The following is a 15869-nucleotide window of genomic DNA, read 5'->3' on the forward strand; positions in this document are numbered from 1 at the left end:
GTATGCCTTTCTGCAGCATGTAGGCTGAATTAAAATGAATAGGTTCACATCTCTCTTATATGTCATGGGGTCTTACAGGGCCCTTCTAGCTTTATTCCATAGACTACATCATAAGGGCTGACAGTTTTAAAGGACTACCTTCTCCCATATCATCCAGCCCTCTGACTCCTCCTTCTTCTCTCTCAGTAGCCAGTGTTTATTTTGTTCACGTTCCACATGGACCTACATGAAGTAATATTCCATACTTGCACTCCTGTGACACCAGAAAAGCTGGCCACTTGTTCAGGGAAATGTATTCTTTAGAGCAGGCTTTCTATCTTTCTTTCAACTGCAACAAGAAATGTGAACAGAACCTACTTGAATAAATGTAAGTTTTATCTTTTTTAAAATTTACTTCTTGGGAGGCTTGATTTTACTGCACTCAATATCACAGTTCCATGGCTGGGCAAACTCTGCTGCATTAATGAAATATACCCACCATTCAGTACTGCAGCTTATTACTTTGTGCCACCAGGCTCCTAATAGCAGAGGCGTAGCTGCAATGGGAACATCGGGGCGGCTCGCCCCGGGCATCGCCACTGCAGTCATGTGTGGGGTGGGGAGGGGGGTTGCGGGCATGTCAGGGCGTGTCGGGGGGTGGGATGGGGCGCGCAGGTAGTTCATGCCCCAAGTGCAGCCAGTTCCCCCTTCCTTCATCACTGCCTAATAGACTCACACTTCACATAAAATTCAGATTTTTCAAAGGTTCTTAAGCTATGATCTTCAAACTAACTTCAAAGAAATCCTGGCCCAGTGCTTTACACTGAAAACCCTTGATCTTTGGGCAGGAGTTTCTTACACAGACCATACCATCCTAAGCAGAATTACACGCTTAACCCCATTGAAGTCAAAGGGGTTCGACAGAGTGTTTTGGAGAATTCTTAATTTACTATCGAATACATTTCCAAGCTTTCGCTCATCATCACTGGCAGCTACAAAAGAGCATTGGAAGTTGGGTTTTAAAAACTGCCTATATTGTCTTAAAATGAAAGCAAAATATAGTGATCCACAAACCAACCCATACTGACCTGCATAGTTAGAGGATAATAAAATAATTCAATTAAATTCTGCCAGTACAGCATGCAAGAAATAAAGCTATGATCCAGTGTTGGTACTTTTGAACAGTACATATCCATTCATTGGCCAATTGGGTCTCAGGAAAAAGACAATTACCGCCTGAATCATTAATTTCAGAGCCGATACCAAGGCCCACTGAAGTCAGTCAGAGTTCTACCATTGGCTTCAGTGCTCTTTGAATTAGTGTTTGAGTATCTGTAATGAATTTCTGAATATCTCCCAAGCTTGAAAGAAGACACTCTGAATACAGTGATACAGTGATATTTTTAGGACTTTAAAGAAATGGTTGCAGTTTGGGGCAAGTTTGTGTCCCAGCAATGTTGGTTATTTATCATACTCAGTTTTACTTTGCAATCCATATATCTTTGATGTTAATTGCAAAACACTTATTAAATTTAGTACAGTCAGGCGGCATCAAAGACAGAACAGCCCCCCAGAAGTGAAACACTTTAAAGTCCGATTAATTTAAATGGGGAAGTTTTTCCCAATGAAATCAGTGGGGCTTGAAGAAGCATAACTTTGGCTGTTCATTATTATGATACCACAGAGGTATGATGCATGTTATTATTTTCTTGCTTCCTTTCTTTGGAGTGTCTCTCTGAAATCTCAAAGCCTTCCCCCCTCCCCCCAAGAAAAATTGTGGGCAAACTTTTTAAACTATATTCTTTGATTTAAAAGGGGAGAAAAATTACTTTAGAGGGCAGATCTAGACAGCTGTAAAGACTATAATGTCTTCATTGTTATTGTAACACTGTATGGAACATTGACTCCCCAGAACTAATGAGAACTACGTTGTTATTTTAAGGAGGTTATCTGTATTGAGCTTCTGATGAAATATTTTCTAAATACCTGCCTTCTGTGATTGCTGTAATTCTACAGCCAGTGTGATTAAGAGTGGTTAAGAGAGGTGGACTCTGATTGGGAGAACTAGGTTGAATTCCCCATTCCTCCACATGAAACCTACTGGATGACCTTGGGCTAGTCACAGTTCTATCAGAACTCTCTTAGCCACAGCTATCTCACAAGGTGCTTGTTTTGGTGAGAGGGAGGGATTGTGATAGTAAGCTTCCCCTAAAGATTTCATGAGAACCAGCATGGTGTAGAGATTAAGAGCAACGGACTCTAATTGGGGCCCCTTCCGCACACGCAAAATAATGCTTTTTCAAACCACTTTCACAACTGTTTGCAAGTGGATTTTGCCATTCCGCACAGCTTCAAACAGCACTGAAAGCAGTTTGAAAGTGCATTATTCTGCATGTGCGGAATGAGCCTGGGAGAACCAGGTTCAATTCCACATGAGTGGCTGTGTAACCTTGAGTCAGTCACAGTTCTCTCAGAACTCTCACAGCCCACACAGAGGCGGGCAATGGCAAACCACCTATGAACATCTCTTGCCCTGAAAACCCTAGGGAGTCACCATAAGTCACCTGTGACTTGGCAAGTCTCCTTGGGAGAGGCAGGCCGGCACAGCCACAGCCAGGCTCTCAGCCCATCGGATTGGGCTGCTGCTCTGCTTAGGACTATACCGCTCTTCACTTTGTCTAGTGAAATCAATGGGATATAAAATATGGACTTTGACTGGGTCACACCAGTCTTAATTACAAATAACCTTGTTAGGATTTTTAAAAAATAAAAATAAAAGCACGTTGTAATATTGAACAGCAGCTCTGGAGTGGTGTCTTCATTAAGCCAATGCCGGGAGCCATACATCTTTTCCCCTAGAGTGGTTTGTGACATGTCAGATATGTGGCTGTGCTCCTAAGCTTACTGGACAAGCCCGTATTGAAAGGCATGCGGCCAATCACAATCCAGATTCAACAGTGGCTAGTGCCAGTGGTAGAATATTCCTTCCTTGTTCAGTTTGAAGGTCAAGAACATTTTGCCTTGTTACACCTTAACTACCAAGACTCTGGTAGTGGAGCAGCAGTGGTGTAGTTGTTAAGGAGCAGCAGTGGCGTAGTGGCTGAGAGCAGCTGTTCTGGAGGAACCGGGTTTGATTTCCTGCTCTGCCGCTTGAGCTGTGGAGGCTTATCTGGGCTTACCTGGGGAATTCAGATTAGCTTGTATGCTCCAACATACGCCAGTTGGGTGACCTAGGGCTAGTCACAGTGCTTCTGAGCTCTCTTAGCCACACCTACCTCACAGGCTGTTTGTTGTGAGGGAGGGAAAGGATTTTGTAAGCCCCTTTGGGAGAGAAAGGAATATAAATACAACTCTTCTTCTTCTTCTTCTTCTTCTTCTTCTTCTTCTTCTTCTTCTTCTTCTTCTTCTTCTTCTTCTTCTTCTTCTTCTTCTTCTTCTTCTTCTTCTTCTTCTTCTTCTTCTTCTTCTTCTTCTTCTTCTTCTTCTTCTTCTTCTTCTTCTTCTTCTTCTTCTTCTTCTTCTTCTTCTTCTTCTTCTTCTTCTTCTTCTTCTTCTTCTTCTTCTTCTTCTTCTTATCTAATAGCATTCTGGAATAACAATCTGCCTTTGATGGCTGATGGGTATTTTTAACTGTTTTTTTGTGTCACATGTTCTTGAGCTCATGCAAATCAATATGGAATTTAAAATTGCCCAAAGCATTTTCTCACACTCTTTTTTCCATTCCATTGGAGGTGGTGTGGACGGGTACGTGGGGCGCGGGAGAAGCAAGAGGTCCATTTTGATTAAAATGAATCACCTTGAACTTGATTTTTCCCCTTTTTCTACAATAAGGGTATATCATAAATTATGAAATTTCATACTGGCTACACATGTAATTCTCTTCTGATTTTACTTCATGCTACTTTAAAGTATGACAGTAATACATCATATATATTTCCCCATTTTACGGTTCTTAACCCACTCCAGTGGATTAATCCACTCCAGTGGTGAGTATCTTACTGTTTTTATGATAACAGACGATTAAAATCAGTCCCATTAATCCAGACCTGGTCTTACTGAACCTTAACCAAAATAATATACTCAAGGAGAAGCAGGTCAGCTGCAAAGACACACAGAAATAAACCTTTAGCTATATCGAGGGCACTTATACACGCAGAGGTACATGCACATCCTAATCAGAATAGGTTCAATTTGAATTATTTTTGTTCTCATTCTAAATGTATGAGATATATATGTATGTTAAGTGTCTTCAAGTCTCTCCTGACTCAGGTTGACCCGACAAATCAATGTCCTCCAAAAAGTCCTATTATTAACAGCCTTTCTCAGGTCTTGCAAACTGGGGGCTGCACCTTTCGTTACACAATCGTAGAATCATAGAGTTGGAAGAGACCCCAAGGGCCATCATAACCAAAGCACTCCTGGCAGATGGCCATCCAGCCTCTCTTTAAAAATCTCCAAAGGAGGAGACGCCACCACACTCCGAGGTACTGCTCCCCCCCCACACACACACACAGTCAATCCATCTCATGTTGGGTCTTCCTCTTTTCCTGCTACCGTCAACTTTTTCCCAGCATCGTTGTCTTTTCCATTGACTCATGTCCTCTCATAATGTGACCAAAGTACGATAGCCTCAGTTTACTCATATTATCTTCTAGGGACAGTTCAGGGTTGAGCTGGTCTAGAGGGGCCACTCTAAAAAAGCCATGAACAGAAGTGGAAGCACTAATCTACCCTATCTAAATAGTGTCCTGGCTGTCCTTTTCCTCCTTCCCATTCATTGTACTGATAAATTGGGGGCCATCTTCTATTTGACTAGCAAGGGCTGAAGTTAAGAAAAGTTCCGTCGCTGAATATGATCTGGCTACCTTTGTTTTCTCCTCTGCCTGAAGATACTTACCAGTAAGTCTGAGAGTGATCAGAGACACAAAGAAAAAGAAGATTTTGGATTTATATCCCCCCTTTCTCTCCTGTAAGGAGACTCAAGGTAGTTTACAAACTCCTTTCCCTTCCTCTCCCCACAACAGACACCTTGTGAGGTAGGTGGGGCTGAGAGAGCTTTGAAGAACTGTGACTAGCCCAAGGTCACCCAGCAGGAATGTAGGAGTGCGTAAACACATCTGGTTCACCAGATAAACCTCAGCCACTCAGGTGGAGGAGTGGAGAATCAAACCCAGTTCTCCAGATTAGAATCCACCTGCTCTTAACCACTACACCATGCTGGCTCTTGAATGCAAGCCACTTTTATCTCACAGCCAAGGTCTAAGATGACCAAGCCAGCAAATGATGATCTGCTCAGGGTGTCTTTGTATTTGTTGGAATTATATGGCTTTGGAAAAGTTCAGTAAGCTGCTTTGGGTTCTTTTGGAGAGAAAAAGTATAGCCAAATGAACCAAACAAACAAATATTTCTGGGGAGATATTGACCTCTGATGGTTCTCCCTTTGCATATTAGACCCTGGACATCTCTGTATTATATATATGGAATAAAATAGCCATATTTCTTTGACTTTCTCCTCAGCTCGCTCCACCATAGCCTAAATGCAACTGTAAGGTAAACACACCAGTTAACTTATCTATTCATCCACCAAAGCCAAATTTTCCTTCAGGCTGCAGAGAGCACAGCCCAACTCCTAGAAAAGAAAAATGAACTAAGAGAGGCTAACAGGTTCTACTATATCTAATGTTCATTTTTTGTATGTTCTGTTAATTTTTTGAGACATTTAGCGAGGAGTAGGACAGATGTTAGGGACCCCTTTCTAGTTTTAAGTAACCATTACAGTCATTGAACATAGGCATTTCATCAAATGAAGTTGTCTAGAATCTGTGCACATTGTAGAAGAGGAGTTTTGGATTTACAACCCTCTTTTCTCAGCCATAAGGAATATCAAAGCAGTTTACAAACTCCTTCCCTTCCCACACAGACTAGCTAGCCCAATGTCATCCAGCAGGCTTCAAGTTTAGGAGCTGGGAAACAAACCCTGTTCACCAGATTAGAGTCTGCTGTTTATGTGCAGGAGTGGGGAATCATACCCAGTTCTCCAGATTAGAGTTCACTATTCTTAACCACTACACCACACTGTAAAAAGTGATTCTAGACTCCTTCAAACTTCACTAGATATAAACATCAACTGCTAAAACTCTATCTACACATGGCAGCAATGGAAAAAGTTTAGCTCATATACATCAAGTTTTTTCTAACTTTGGCTGAATTCAGACAACTGGAACTCAAGGACTCAATAAATTCAACAGTGCCTGAACAAGATGTAGACTACACACTTAAATAACCATGTGAGTTAGCCTTATTCATTTCCTACCTCTCATGCTTGTGGAAAAGATTTCAGAATATTCAAATGCTTGCCTTTTAGGTTCTCACGTGACATACACATACAAATGTCCAGCAGTTGTGGGCTGCCTCAAAAGAAGATGCATACAGATGTGAAAGGGGAAATTCTTACTGGAGAGAGAGCTCCATTTGTGCATCAGAGCTCCAGCACATAACAAAACACATGGGGTACATATACAAAGTCCAAAGGCCATAGGGGATCCACTTAGGAGATCCCTTGGTCAGTATGGGTACCTTGAATGTTTTTCAACTATGTTTCAAAAGATATTTATATCTCCTTCATTTGAGAGGTATCAGATATGATTTTTAAAACTCAAAGAACTAAGTACTATCATCAACATTTATACAGTGCTTCACATATGTTGTCACAGTAATCACAGTCTGAATGCGGAATCCTAAGGAGAATTACACTCTTCTAAGTCAATTGAAATGACTGGCCTCAGGAGACTATAACACTATTTAGGATTTTACTGTAAGCCACAAGGTAATACATTTATAAAATTATACTATAAAGATCTGTTGCATAAAATGCTACCTTCAAATTGGAATTGTTAGTGCTTGTCATTACTGCATACAGCTGGAAGATAGGTCTATAATTTAGACTGGTAGGTGAATGAAATTGTAGTTAAGAAGCAATAATTGGGTTCCAGGCAAGCAAATATGATGGAAAGAAAAATAAGAGCGTGCTTACATGTTTGTATTAGCTGTAGATGTCAACCATTCTCCAGCCAAGCCAATGATATCTAGTCCTGTAGAAAGCTGGTTGAAAAAGCGGGGATGACCTAAAAAAAATGAAACATGATAATTCAAGATTGCAATTTTTCCATCTGACATTTTGTGCTTTTTTAATAGGTCTAAACAATCTGGTTTTCCAAGTTCTGTTCCATGAGATTATACCTTCAAATTGGAAATGGCATTGCTTATTATTACTATAAAAGTGTTCACAGACAGAGAATCCCTTCCCCCTCCTAGACTTCTTCTACCCTGTGGCTGCCTGTTGCAGTATCTGGTCATGTCCACTCCCACCACTAACACTACTGTAAGGACCAATGAAGCCTCTTTCATCCCCACATCACCACTGTTAGGGGCAAGCCCAACAAAGCTCCAGGCAGGCCCTCTGAGGCTTCCCTTCCACCATTGCTGCTTGAAGCAGTGACCCCAGCACAGCTCCTGTTGGGCCTCCTGAGGCTCCCCCGATTGCTGCTGCTGGGTCCAGCTTGGCTTCCCCCCTCCCCCTGCCCCCACCAGGACCACTGGGGAAGAGGAGGTAAGAGCATTATTTTCACTTACACGGACAACACTGTTGTTTGAGGGGGATATGACAAGAGGGCAGGTCATTAGTGCCCTTAAGTGTCTTCCCACAGACTCATGCCCTGAGGATATTTTTCCCTCCAAAATTCCAATGGTCAATTATGCTTTTACTGAGCCACCCATTTATTCGACAATATGCAATACAGTAGTGTGAATGAGATAATTTAGACTTTGTATATACACTTTGCATTTCCCCACATATAAATTAAATTAATTAGTAAGAATGGTCTTTAGTTGTTCAGCTGGAATACTTCACAGACAGGAAGATTAGCAGTTCTGTAGGGACACTAAAATAATCTTTTCCTTTCTGTCAGAAAAAAATAAACTGGCACCAGAGGCTTGTAAAGTTTAAATAAAGAATCAAAAGGTGTTTTTTTGCAAGAAGTAAATCAGCAAGTTTTTCTGGCAAAATATACAATTGACATTATATACTAGAAGCTGGTTTTTGAGAGGTTACTATTTTACAAGTTGTTTCAGTATCTTTTTTACAGTTGGTGCAAGGTTCACACAGGTCACTATCTTAGTGTTTTCAAGTTGTTACAATCACTTAAATTCTTCACAAACTAAGGACCCACCAAATTAGGTGATCTGTCTTTTGGTTTGGCTCTCTAGTTAATATGCTAACAAAACCTTAATTTCTTATCTCAAGTAAGTATACACCTACACAATTCCTCAAACACCAAATATAAAATAGTCTCTGCTCTAGAATGTCTATCTCACACGATGCTCATCATTTGCAGCTTTCCTCCAGGAAACCCAATCCTTTCTCTATTTACTAATTAAACCACCTTCAGGACCCTCACTGTCTCATATCTGGGTGGGTTCTTCTCAGAGAAAATCAACCAAGCCACCAGTGTGATTAATCAGTGTCACTGTGTTGTGGTTAACTCCAGGACCTTGGCACAGATTCCCTGACTTAAATCTGTCCTTCCTGGCACTTAATCAGAGTGGTTCAACTCACTTTGAAATGGCCCTCAGCTCCCACAGAATGGAGTTCTAGCAGAAGACCTATTCCTTCAAGTGTTCAATTCAGTTCTCTCCTCAAAACAGTGCTCTGACTAAGAACGCTAGGCAGTTCTCTCTAGCCAATCATGTGGAGTTCCATGTTATCCCTTAGGGATCTCAACATTCTACTGCCAAAATATGCCTAAGTGTCTGCATACATCACAGGGGACAAACCACCACCACCCCTTTTTTTTAGTTTCAGATTTTTTTTTGCAAGCTTGGGAGGTCCCCCCAGTTTGCAAAAGTATCTTTTTTCCCCTGTGTGGTCCCAATCAGTGGGTTTAGAAATCTATAGATGGGGTCACACACTCACTATTAGAATATACAAGTGGGCACCCACAATACTCACAGGGGGGGACCCTTCCCCTTCTTAGCTTTAATCTCCACTGTTAGTGCCATTGGCCAGTACAGATCTTGTTTTACATTAAAGTTAAGTTAAGAGGAAGAAGGAATCCCCCATGAGTACTACAGCAGAAAACTCAGATTTTGAATTGGGCTACATTTTCCCTAGATATGCCTTTGGATGGCAGTGTAAGTCACCCACAGAGCTTCACAACAGGGGATTAGAATACAAACCTTCCCAGTCAAACTGTGAAACGCTAACCATTACCTAACACTAGTTGTTTGCACAGTGTCTCTTCAGTGACATCACAGGTAATAGCCAATGCCTATGGCATTCAGGCATTCTCAGTGTATCAAGCAAGCCTCTCAAACGTAATCATGGCAACCACAATAGCCACAGGTGAACTGTCTGTGGGGAGTATGGCATTTTTTCCACATGCAAAACAAACAAAAATATAACCTTGTAAAATAAATGAGTGAGTCCTAATATGACCTGACAAAAGCCACGTGAAAACTATTTGCAAATTGCAACAAATGAGTATGTAAATGTACATTTATGGAAGGGCCCAAAGTATCCTCTGTTGTTTGGCAAAAAATTGCATTCATTCAGATAAGTATTAAATGAAAATGGGATGGTTTAAAACTCTTCTGCATTCCCTATTTTAAAAGTAGTCCCCTTTTACCAGGTGAGTTTCTGCAAAGTGAAAGAGAGGTTTTGCTAGTGACACAGTCTTTGATTCTCCTTTGCCCTAAATCAGAAGGTAACTCAGAACACATATTTCATGAAAAGTCCTGATGACATTCTAATGGTTTGTTCTGACACAGTGCATAAAACCAGTGAAGCTCGGTGCCCGGCAACAGAGAAGACCATGTCAGGTCATATTAGGACTCACATTATGCCTGATACACACCCAGAAGAGCCTTTACAAAAACACAAGATCAAGCCTTGTGGTATTTTTCAGTGGAAAAAAACCCAAATTTCCAGCACGCACAATATCCTTCACTGTTAATGTTTCACAAACCTGGTAAGAAATGCTAAATTTAAAAAAAGAGACTAACTCTAATCCTACATATTGGGAGGGTGAGTAATGAGACTGACCATTATGCCTCTTCTTATCTTCAATAAAATCCAAGGCATGAACTTAGGTGGCCCCAACTATTTTGAGCTGAAAATTTGAACACCCTCCCAGTAGTGGTAAAAATATAATGGGGAATGTGAATGACGATTTGCCATCCTTGTATAATAATGTCTTGAGTTCTGCTGTCCAAGTTGGGAGGTATTATCCTCTGTAACGGAGCCTTTGGCATCAGTAAAATCATTAGGTTCTTGGATGTTACAGTGCTTCCAGATGGTGGCTAACCTACTGAGTGAAAACAGCGCTAACACATAAATGGCAGCTACCTTAGAGAGGAAGTACGTCCTGGCAGTGGCAGAGCGCCAGGGGGACGGGGGGCGTCGTGCACCGGGCGCACGCCTGGGACGAGCATAAAATTGCCCCCCGGCCCCTCCCCCTTTCCCCCTCCCCCCGCAGCCCCCCACAATGCCCCCCGTGTCATACACATACCCCGCCCCCTTTCCACACTTACCTACATTCCTTTTTTTTTTTTAGTACTTTTTGAGACTGAAAAAAGTGGCCTATTAACAGTTCAGGCTAAAAACTGCCTGAGGAACTACAGTTCCCAGGAGACCTTGAGGCTCACAAGGTCTCCTGGGAAGTATAGTTCATCAGGCATTTTTCCCCTAAACTGTGAAGAGGCCGCTTTTTTCAGCCTCAAAAAGTACTAGAAATAGAAAAGGAACGTAGGTGAAGTATGGTAATGAAGGCAAAGGGTGCGATACCGCATAGCCGGGAGGGCCCCTCGAGTGCCATGAGGGCATGGGAGGTGGAAAAAAATACCCTGCGCCCGGCGTGAGGGCGCAGTTTGGCCCAGCTACACCTCTGCGTCCTGGGGTTCGGGTTCAAAGCAGTTTTGGAGCAACATGGCAATAATTGGTGTTGCTCCAGTCGCTGTGCCCCCAGCAGCATCTTGTATTCTCCCCTGTGGAGAATACGGCCTTCAAAATGTTGTAACCCCTAATCCACTGTGGCCTGAGCTTCATGGTCAGATCTCAAAAGCTAAGCAGGGTCAGCCCTGGGTAATACTTGGATAGGAGTCCAACAAGGAAGTAAGTCCAGGGTTGCTACGAAGAGGCATGCAACAGAGAAGCACTTCGGTTCAATTCTTGCATTGACAACTCTACGGGGTTGCCATAAGTTGGCTGTGACTTGACAGCACTTTCTACCACCACCAATATGAGGTCAAATGTCCCCGGGCAAAGGCCATTTAGTCACGTGGGGATGGAAAATTGCCCTCACACCCCTCCTCCTTCCCCCCCCCCCAGAGACCCCCCTCTCCAAGGCTTCACGATATTGGAGGGCTCTTAATTGGACACACACCCAAGTCAGAAGGCGCCATCCAGACCGCACCAAGTCAACTCCGTCAACCTCAACGCTCTCTCAGCAGGTCAGCTGCTACTGAAAAACCCCGATGCTTTCTGCTGGTAGCTGTTTGGTGCCTTGGTTGAGGAGGCTAAGGAGCTCCAGATGCATTGTGGTGGTGCTGCTTGCCGAAAGCCAAAGTGAACAGAGCAGTGGCTGCTCCGCACTGCTCACACACAGGTGGTGGGCACGGGGCAGGCAAGGAGCAGGAGGGAGGACGCTGGGGGCAGAATTTCACTGACATGGGGGGGGGTTCTTTTTGCTGATTGCCCCAGGCGCTATTTTTTATAGATACACCCTTGATCCATCCCTTCTCCTTCAGCAACTCTGTTGGGTATAGCCCACTTTGTTCTTTTTTTAGACAGGACTCCCAAGGAGAAGCTGTTTTTAAAACTTGCATGTTATTTTAAACAATAATTTTTAATTGGTCTAGTACAGGGGTCTGCAACCTGCGACTCCAGAGCTGCATGCAGCTCTTTCATCCTCGTACTGTGGTTCCACATGGCTTGGGTCCTCTCAGCCTCCTTTGGAGAGTCACCCTAAGGGTTAATGGGAAAGAGTCCCCGTTCCTAGAGAAGCACAGCCCAAGACACCTATCCCAAGCCACTTTCACCTTCCTTGTCCCAGCTGCCTGTTTGGCTGATGCCGGTGATGATGGCACGGGGTAGAGCACTGCTGATGGATCCTCTTGACCAGGTGAGCGGCGAAGGGTGGGAAATGGGAGGGAGTTGCAGGAGCGCAGATTTTCAGCGCAATCCTAACCTCAGTCCACTCCTTTTGAATGGGGGGTCAGGGGTCGACTCTGCTTTGGGTGGCCTCATTTCCCCTTCCCCCCGGGTTCTTCTTGAGGGGCGGGACCACATGGGGGACTTCAGCAGTGCTGAGCTCCAGGGGCTTTCCTGGTAGATGGCAGCCTGGCTGTGACCAGGTGAGAAAGATGATGTCAGGGTTTAAAGGAGTTATTACCTGCAGCCCTGCAAGGCTGCACACATCGAGGATGTTTGATGGGGAGGCAGGGGTGGGTGGGAATTGTTTGCTTCTGCATTGCCAAGGATGGCAGGAGCGCATGGGGAAAGCCTTGCATGTGGATCTTGGACGGTTTACTTCAGAGTAAGCCAGTGGAGGGTAAGCTTGTAGATCATGGAAGGAAGGAAGGCCAGGATCATCCTCAGCCATGGTTGTTGTGGGTTGCCAACTCCCAGCAGGCAAATCCCAGGACATTTGGGGGTAGATTCTCAGAAGCTGTGGTTTTTGGGACCAGGGCGGGGGTCATGCTCAGCGAGGAACATGGCTGTCGAGTCCACCCTCCATGGCAGACATGGAGGTCTGTTATTATTTTTTAAGAGTTCAAAATGTGTTCTTTACATAAATAATAAATTTCTCTGTAGCACTTCATGGATTTCATAAGCAACACACTATAATTGTTCATACAAAGTGTAAAGGTAAAAAACAATATATACAGTGTTATCTTCGTTTTAAATGTCAAATAGTATTTGCAGCTCCAAGTGTTTTCTTTTCCGTGGAAAAAGGGTCCAAATGGCTCTTTGGGTGTTAAAGATTGCAAACCCCTGGTCTAGTATACCATACACGCATAGGTGTCAAACTCACGGCCCTCCAGATGTTATGGACTGCAGTTCCCATCATCCCCTGCCATCAATGTGCTGGCAGGGGATGATGGGGACTGTAGTCCATAACATCTGGAGGGCCATGAGTTTGACACCTATGCATATAGGACTCCCCTCTCTTATATGAAAGGAAAGGAAGCCAATCTAGTTAAAGTGCTAGATTAAGATTTGGGAGACCCAAGTTCAAATCTCCAGTCTGTCAATTTGCTGGCTGATCATGGGCCAGGTACATCCTCTCAGCCTCAACCCTATGGACTGACTTTGAGGATAAAACGGAGGAGAATGATGCAAATCAATCCTCCCCCCCCTTAAGGAGAAAGATGGTGTATAAATGATATATAAACGCCTTGCTCCTGATATATAAATGCTCTGCCCATAAAAACTGGGAAGCTCCTGCACTCATAGAACTTTTTAGACTTAAGGCTGCTCCATCCTCACTTCAGAAATCGTAGAAACAGAATTGGAAGCGACCTTCAGGATCATCTAATCCATCCCCCAAACAATACAGGAAATTCACAACTATACCCCACACCCCCAGTGACCCCTGCTTCATGCCCAGAAGATGGCAAAAAAAAAAAACAACAACAACCCCAAACAACCCTCCAGGATTCTTGGCCAATCTGGCCTGGAGGAAAATTGCTTCGTGACACCAAAACGGCAATCAACATTACCCTGGGCATGTAAGAAAGCACCACGAGAGCCAAGACTGACGCAACCCTTCTTGCCCTCCCCCTCATGATCTGCCTAAGTTCACAGAATAAGCATTGCTGACAGATGGCCATCTAGCCTCTGCATAAAAACCTCCAAAGGAGAGCCCACCACCTCCCGAGGAAGCCTTTTCCACTGAGGAACTGCTCTGTCAGGAAATGCTTCCTAATATTTAGCTGAAAATTCTGGGCAACAGAAAAAAACTTCGCATTATCTTCTGTATGACAGCTCTTCAAGAACCTGAAGATGGCTACGATATCACCTTTCAGATGTCTCAGCTCCAGGCTAAATATGCCCAGTTCCTTCAAGCTTCCTTCATACAACTTGGTCTCCAGACAGCATCTTTGCTGCCCTCTGGATACGTTCCAGCTTGTCTGCATCCTTCTTAAATTGTGGTGCCCCAAACTGAAAACAATACTCTAGGTGAGGTCTAACCAGAGCAGAGCAAAGTGATACCATCATGTCACATGATCTGCAAGGATTAAGGAAGTGAGAGGAGGGGGCAGGGTTTGGCCACTGGCTGGCACAAAGGGAGACTCAGTCTGCATTCACCCCTGGAGCAAAACAGGTTAGCTCAAGGAATGGGCATATGATGACCACCATCATGCTCCAGGCATGGAAATATTTTCTGGGAACTGAATTTATGTCCAGAGAGTCTGAAAGCAAGAAGCATGTGTGAGGTAAGAGGAAGCACGTCAGGACAAGATTTCTCGCCCCAGTGCACCTCCTCTCTTGGCACGCTGCAAACAGGAAGCGCATTGGAACAAGATTTCAGCACAAACAAGACATACATAGGTGGCTCCCTTATTGTGCCTCCCTTATTGGCATGCAGCAAACAGGAACAAGATTTCTTGCCCTGACACACTTCCTGTCCCACCACGAACCTCTGCACCAGTGGGTAATCAGCCATAGCTTCATGCATGCATGATCCTCACCATGTCTCTACCCCCAGTTTCCTGCAAAGCTGAAAGAATTCTCTCACCTGTTCTGACTCCATATTTCAAAGTGTCTCTGCAGTCGACTAGGATCTGTTCAAGTGACTCTGGGTTGTCAGAGAGCTCCAGGTTGAAACCTTCCATGCCTTCCAAGAGCTGATGTGGGTGGTGGAAATCCAGCACCTTGGTGGACCTGTCAAAGGTCTTCCGCACGTAGGACAAGAGAATGTCCACCACCTCCAGAAGAAACTGCAGCGTCTGCTCCTCTCCATTCTTGGCTGGCAGCAAATCTAAGAAATAGACCAACAATCACTGTTTAGGAGCAGCAAGAGATTCTTTCAGCTCCCAGCCTCTTCATTCTCTCTTTGCCACGCACCTTGTAAATATAGATTGTACTCTTGTGTGGCAAATTCATCCAAAAAAGAAGTCCACACACACACTATATGTTAACCAAAGATTGCTGAACCTGGATTGATTACCTTTAAGTGGATGGATTTGGAAAAGCAGTATGGTTAAAAGGGTAAATGGGTGGGGTTTTCCAGTGGTTTCAGTGCATGTTTTAAGAGGTGTGGAGGTCATTAATATAATAGTTAAATAATAAGGGAGCTAGTATACATTTTTGTTTCACTCCCTTCTGAATGGAACTCAGCGAGATTCTAAGTGAACAGGCTGAGAACTCTACTGCTTGTCTTGATGATGTCAGATCTATCTTGGGTAGACGGTTTGTCTATTGATTTCAGCAGGATTCTTACCCCTCCTAAATGCACATTATTGGACTTCAGCCTCACTCAGTGTAATGGAACATCTGTGGCCAAACAGAACTGCTTGAAGCTACCACCTAGCCATATGATCTCAAATACATTAGAAGACAGATTGAATGGAACCTTCTTCCAATCTAATAAATGGCTTGAAACCAAAATATTTCAGCTGTGCACCCTGGTAGTGCACGCCTAAGCAGCAGAATTATGCCCTTCTAGATCCAATGCAATCAACAGACATAGACCTCTGTTATGCTGTTTAAGACAGCACTGTGGGCAATCCTGATTGGACCCATGGCAATAATCAATATGGCGATTCTAGAGCCATCCGAAGGAGGAGACATTGTTTTCTATTTCAGGGAAGCTTCCAAGCAAAGGGAAGAA

General features: G+C 43.7%; 1 protein-coding gene across 2 annotated transcripts in view; it reads right to left on the reverse strand.

Annotated features, from left to right (window-relative positions):
• GAD1 (glutamate decarboxylase 1) overlaps window positions 1–15869 on the reverse strand; it is a 65880-nt gene that overhangs the window by 22875 nt on the left and 27136 nt on the right. For both annotated transcript variants that reach the window (XM_048484253.1, XM_048484254.1), the window contains exons 5-6: window positions 14775–15017; window positions 7013–7103 (exon numbers count right to left, since the gene is read on the reverse strand). In XM_048484253.1, the coding sequence (XP_048340210.1) occupies window positions 7013–7103; window positions 14775–15017 (334 nt within the window). The remainder of the gene's footprint in view (window positions 1–7012; window positions 7104–14774; window positions 15018–15869) is intronic.

This window comes from Sphaerodactylus townsendi, linkage group LG02 (assembly GCF_021028975.2).
Source record: "Sphaerodactylus townsendi isolate TG3544 linkage group LG02, MPM_Stown_v2.3, whole genome shotgun sequence".
NCBI lineage: Eukaryota > Metazoa > Chordata > Lepidosauria > Squamata > Sphaerodactylidae > Sphaerodactylus > Sphaerodactylus townsendi.